This window comes from Dermacentor andersoni, chromosome 4 (genome assembly GCF_023375885.2).
Source record: "Dermacentor andersoni chromosome 4, qqDerAnde1_hic_scaffold, whole genome shotgun sequence".
Taxonomy (NCBI): Eukaryota; Metazoa; Arthropoda; class Arachnida; order Ixodida; family Ixodidae; genus Dermacentor; species Dermacentor andersoni.
In genome coordinates this window covers 161,974,508-161,980,613 of record NC_092817.1, presented here as the reverse complement: position 1 = coordinate 161,980,613, position 6,106 = coordinate 161,974,508, and the positions used below count along the sequence as shown (strand labels likewise).

Sequence of the window (6,106 nt, the reverse complement as noted above, 5' to 3'; positions counted from 1 at the left end):
CGCTAAAGCACGCTAGATTATATTTGTGCAAACATTACTTGAACCACTAAACGCGCAAATTCGTGATGTGATTCCTAATAATACGCATTCAAGTTACCCAGAGATCAGGTTCGACGACATTTTCCCGAACCACGCGAAACTACTCCCTTACGGCATCTTAAACGCCATGTTGCAAGACCACCTAAGCACCCTAGAAACAAACATTATCATTGCAACAGATGCCTCACAGTGTGTGGAAAAACCTGGCATAGGAATATTTTGTCCTGCGCTCGACATGTCTTTTTCTTTAAGATTGCCTGATTTTGTGCCTATTTTTCTGGCCGAGTTGTTAGCAGTAATCCTAGCTTTACGTAAATTAGACCAAACGATTACAACGGCTGCTATTCTTACGGACTTCCTTTCTGTATGCTTTTGCCTTACCGCTACTAATGAGTCACCCATGCTAAAACTCTTCCACTTACTAGTTCCTGCCCATGTGCAATGTATTCATTTGATTTGGGTGCCTGGTCATAAAGGTTTGTTTTTTAATGAAACTGCCGATTCACTGGCACATGCATCACTATCCGGCCCTGTTCTTCCTATTCTACCAGTGACAGCACAGATCACGGCGGCAAGATTTCAGATCAGATCAATTAGATTAGCCTTATCAAACCCACATTTGACAGCTTCTCCAGAGTATAAACACCTGGCATTTCCCTGGCATAGCGAATCTTGTTACACAAAGATGCTTGAGGTCTGCCTCACCAAATTACGCTGCCGCATTCCCTCCCTAAATTTCTATTTACACAGGTCGGGTTTGGTTCCCTCTCCCCTCTGTTCTTTTTGTGAAGAGGAGGAGACGATGCAGCACTTTCTTCTATCTTGTCGCCGCTTTGCTGCGTTAAGAAAAAGATTGTTGGAGATACCTTTTCGAAGAATTGGCCTGGACTTGACAGAACCTGCAATTCTTTCGTTCGGAGCGTCCACTTTGGGATTCAGCCACAGGGATGCCTGCTTCGCTGTCCAAACATTCCTTACAGAATCTAAACGAATGCCCTGCTAAATTATATTTTTTTATTACTTTCAAAATAATTATTACTCATTCAACAGCACCTTCCTGATTTTATTTTAGTCGGTAATTCAACCCCATTCAATGCTATTCCCATAGATATTAGGAAATTTATGCTCTATATAATTTTGGAATAATCCACCCATTTCTTGGCCAATCCCCCATCGTGGGTAGGAGCCACACGTGCCACAGGCTACAACAACAACAACAACAACGCTAGCGGACGAAGACGACGGTGAGGAGCAGAGCGCAGCGTCCGCCATAATTATTTTTGGCAGTCGAGCTCGCAGGTCACGCACTCAGCCGCTCCTCCACAGGTGCCCCTGCCTGTCCCCGAGAGACTGTCCATCCCCGCGAAACCGAAGCGAGATGGCGATCAACATACCGGGCCTGGTGGCCATCGTATTCTTCTACATCATCATCCTGGTGGTGGGCATCTGGGCCGGCCGCAAGAACGACGCGCCGCGTCGAAGCACTATATCAATGAGCATGGGCGAAGAATCCGACATCATGCTCGCCGGCAGAAACATCGGGCTGTTCATCGGCGTCTTTACTATGACCGGTAAGCGCCGCTGAGATGCCAGTAAATTTAGATCGTGCGTCGATTTCAGTGTCTTCGTCTGCTGGCGCTTAAGGCACACGCGCAAGAGCCCCAAGTCTATAATTACGATAATTGTTGGAGGTACGCGGCAAATACTACTTTAAAGGGGCGCCAAGAAGTGTGTGTTTGTCAAAACACTTCCCAAGAAAGTGCTTCTGTATAGTGAAACTGTCCTAGAACTTCAATGACGTGACCTGTGCGAGCACTGACGTTCTGATTGTCTGGCCTGGGGTATGCGTCAGAAGGATACAGGCATCCCCAGCCAATCAGCACTTCAGCAGCGAAAAAAAAGGACATGTCCACTAGGTAGACACATAACCCAGGGGCGCTATCTTCTAACGCTTCGGAGAATGAACCGTTCGCTTGGCCTCGCATGTCTGGTCAGCAAAAGTGCCATTCTGACCAATCACACGACTAAAACGGCACGCTTTCTGGACCATTATAATATGGCACCCCTAACATTAAGAACGAAATAGCAGATATGGCACACCGGGCGGCGGTGTTAAGAAATGAGTCCTGGCCTGGGCGCTCGGATTAGTGATGATAGTTTTGCTCATACGCTTACCTTTTCTTCCGCGCGTAAAAGGAACCATGTCGTCTATAGCAACATTGCGATTGTTTGATATGCTTGAAGAGACATATGATATCATAATGTTCCAAATCGCAATGAGACGGCTGCGAGGTCAGTTCTTCACAGGGGCAATTTGAGAGCGCCCGGTACCGTGAAAGTAAACTGATACAATTAGTATGGCCCGCGAAACGCAGCCACCGAAGAAACAGGCCAGCACGCCTAGTATTGACGAACTCACATCTTTATTGCCAAAACGCGACTACTGCGGCCCCTTATATATTGCCTCCTAGGCATGGCGCAGCAGCAACACAAAAAAGCAGGGCTGCTAGGGGGCGCTGCATTTAAGAGAACCTTTAACATTGTGTCACTCCTCCCCTCTTAAGATATATGCTACGGGGAGTACATGACCACTGGTTTTCAACTTCTTGTGCTACGGCGCAACTGTGGAGTGCAAGGTGCAGCCATGACAGGGTTGTCCATGGCGCAGTTACTTCCAGATACGCTTCCCGGCGACTGTTCGTCATGTAGCACGGCGGGTGCAGCTGGGAGATGTATGGTTGGTTCTCTCTCATGAAGCACATCCGGGACAGCTGGAGAATGGGTGGGCGGTTGCCCCAGTTGAGGAGAAACTTCTGCTCCAGCAGGACGAAGTGGCGCTGTCTGCGCAAGGCGCAAGTGGTCATTGTGTCGGCACCATGTCGAAACGTCTTGAAAAGAACCTGGGCCGACGGTGGATTGACGTCTGAAACACTGGCAGGTGCCCATGGTGCACCTGTGCGGTAGTGTCTCGCATACAGTTGATCTCCTGGTTGGAGTAATGTTGCCTGCCGTGACCCTCTGTCAGCATTCAACTTTTGTTTCAGCTGTTTAGATAGCCCCGATGCTTGTAGGCTAGGCTGCAGGACATCCAGAGGAGTTTTGAACATTCTCCCCATTAGGAGCTCGCATGGTGGCCGACCAGTTACTTCATGTGGGGTTGTCCGATAATGAAATAAAAACCTGGAAATCTGTGTCTTGAAGTCGCCGGAGCCAGAGTTCTTGAGCTTGTTCTTTACAGTCTGTACCAGTCGTTCTGCTGCACCGTTGGAAGCGGGGTGATACAGCGCTACAAGCATGCGGCGTATTCCGTTTCGAGTTAAGAACTCAAGGTACTGTGCACTGGTAAACGCAGGGCCATTGTCAGAAACTATTACGTCAGGGAGGCCATGCTGAGCGAATGCAATTCTCAGGGTAGAAATGGTAGCTTCTGCAGATGTAGATAACACAAGGAAATCTTCTATCCACTTCGGGAAAGCATCCACGATGACTAGGAACATGTGTCCTAGAAATGGTCCCCCGAAATCAATGTGGAGCCGTGACCAGGGTCGGTGCGGAAGCGGCCATTGCATCTGTGGGACCGGCTGCGCAGCCCGTTGTTGAGCCTAGCAAGTAGCGCAGCTTTTCACACTGTTCGCAATGTCATTGTCTATGCCTGGCCATCAGACATGGCTCCTGGCAATGATTTTGCTTTTTTCAATACCAGGGTGACTGGCGTGAAGTACTCCAAGAACTTGGGCCTGCAGTGATTTGGGAATTCCTACTCGTGTCCCCCATAGTAGGCAGCCTTCATGGAGACTGAGTTCTGAGCTTCTTGTGCTGAAATGGTTCCACTCTGGCCCAGCTGGAAGGCTCTCCTTTCAATAAAGAATGCACAACGTGACCCACAACTGGATCGTTCCTGGTGGCTCGTGCCACCACAGCAGGTGAAAGAAGTCGTGGATAGGCCTCCTCCAACATGAACATCTCTGCAGGGGCAGGCAGTGTGGTGCTGTCGTTAGGTAGTGGCAGTCTGCTAAGAGCATCAGCAGGACCAAGCTCTCTTCCAGGCTTGTACACAAGTGCGTACTTGTACGCAGATAGCTTGAGAGCCCACCGGACTAATCTTGGTGATGCTTGCACAGGGACAGGCTTGTTTGCAACCAGTAGTCCAAGAAGTGGTTTGTGGTCGGTGTATGTTTCAAACGGTATGCCCCACAAGTACTGGTGGAACCGCTCTACGCCAAACACGAGTGCCAGGGCCTCCCTGTCAAGTTGACTGTAATTTCGTTCTGCTTTTGACAAGCTCCGTGAGGCAAAGCAATGGGATGCTCTCTGCCATGAGCATCTTTGTGGGCCAGAACTGCACCTACGCCATAAAGTGATGCGTCACAGCTGAGGCCCACAGGCGTGTCAGGGCGGAAATGTACAAGAACTGGAGCTGAGGCCACCAGGTATTTGTAGGCTGTGAATGCATCTTGCTGGTCTTGTCCCCACTCCCAGTTCTTTCCATCACAAAGAAGAGAGTGTAGGGAAGAAGTGCAGAAAGATTAGGCAAAAAACGTAGATAAAAATTAACAAGTCCCAAGAAACTCTGAAGTTCTTTGACGTCTTTTGGCACAGGGGCATGCAGAATGGCAGCCACCTTGTCGACGTTCGGGGAAAGGCCTTCCTTGCTGATGCTGTGCCCAAAATACTCCACTTGTGGCACGAAGAAATGACACTTTTCGAGTTTCACTTTGATGCCAGATTCTTGAAGCTTGCGGCGCACAGCACGAAGGTTGTTGAAATGCTCAGCATCATTAGCACCTGTGACAAGAATGTCGTCGAAATAGACGGCCACATGTGGTAGTCCTCTCAGCAAGTTGTCCATCTCTAGTTGAAATATAGCAGGAGCTGACGAGACTCCAAAAGGCAAGCGGGTGTACTGAAACAACCCCATGTGTGTCGAAATTGTGACGTACTCTCTGGAGGCCTCATCAAGAACTACTTGCTGATGCGCGTCGCGCAAATCCCATTTGATAAATTTCTCACCCCCTGCAAGGACAGTCCACAGGTCCTCAATCCTTGGAATTGGATATTTGTCCACTGTCGCTACTGGGTTGATGGTGACACTAAAGTCTCCGCAGATTCTAATGCGCCCATCTTTTTTTACCACAGGAACAATAGGTGCAGCCCACCTGGATGTTTTCACTAGAACAAGGATGTCATCTCTTCTTAATCGTTCTATTTCTTGAGTGACTCCATCTGTTCAGGCATATGGCAGAATGCGTGGCTTGAAGAACCGAGGTGGGGCATCTGAAGGAACATTTAATGACGCTTCAGCACCTTTGTACGTACCAAGACCTTCTTCGAACACCCCTGCTAAGTCTTGGACTAGGTGTTTGATGCCAGAAAGTGCATGTATATTTTCTTCAACATTGGAGAGGCCGATGCCCAGCTCGCGCATCCAGTTGCGTCCTAGCAGAGTAGGTGAATGTTCCCCGGTCAGAAAAATGGGTAGATCCGCCTCCTTGCCATGAAACTTTACAAGAATGTCAGCCTTGCCTTCGACTTTTTTCACTTCCCTGGAATAGCTTCGCAGAAATACTTGCGACGGCTGCACATTAACCGAAGGCACAAACTGTAGGAGCCGCGACTTGGCAATGACGGAGACGCGTGCCCCCGTGTCCACTTCCATGCGGAGCGGCTTGCCACAAACGTCAACGGTGACGGTGAAAGGCGGAGGCGGTTCGGCGTAGTTAATATGCCACATGTCGCAGACTTCTGAAGGCGAAACTACAGTGGCATTTTCATCTTTTACAGTGTGCACGCGAAGGCGGTTGCTTGACGCCTACGAACTTCGTGCAGTGGGCGAACGCTGCTCGTGAGGACTACTGCTTCGGGCGTGGCTGTCCTTTCGTTTCGTATTGCAGGCTTTCGCCAGATGACCCCGTTTGCGGCAGTAATTGCAGACGGTCTTCACATGCTTGCATTCGGATGCAAGGTGTCCACCCCCGCAGCGATAGCAGGTGACGGCCTCGTAGCCGGATGAGACGCGGTGGGTCAAAAAGGTGCCGTTAGGGTTAGCTTGTGCAATCTCCCCGGCGTC

The 6,106-nt window shown here is 49.6% G+C and overlaps 1 protein-coding gene across 1 annotated transcript in view; it reads left to right on the top strand.

The window, feature by feature from the left end:
* The first annotated feature begins 1,396 nt into the window (after positions 1-1,396).
* LOC129386569 (high-affinity choline transporter 1-like) overlaps positions 1,397-6,106 on the top strand; it is a 49,444-nt gene continuing 44,734 nt past the window's right edge. The window contains exon 1 of the mRNA XM_055074636.2: positions 1,397-1,610. Coding sequence (XP_054930611.2) covers positions 1,418-1,610 — 193 coding nt within the window. The 5' untranslated portion in view covers positions 1,397-1,417. The remainder of the gene's footprint in view (positions 1,611-6,106) is intronic.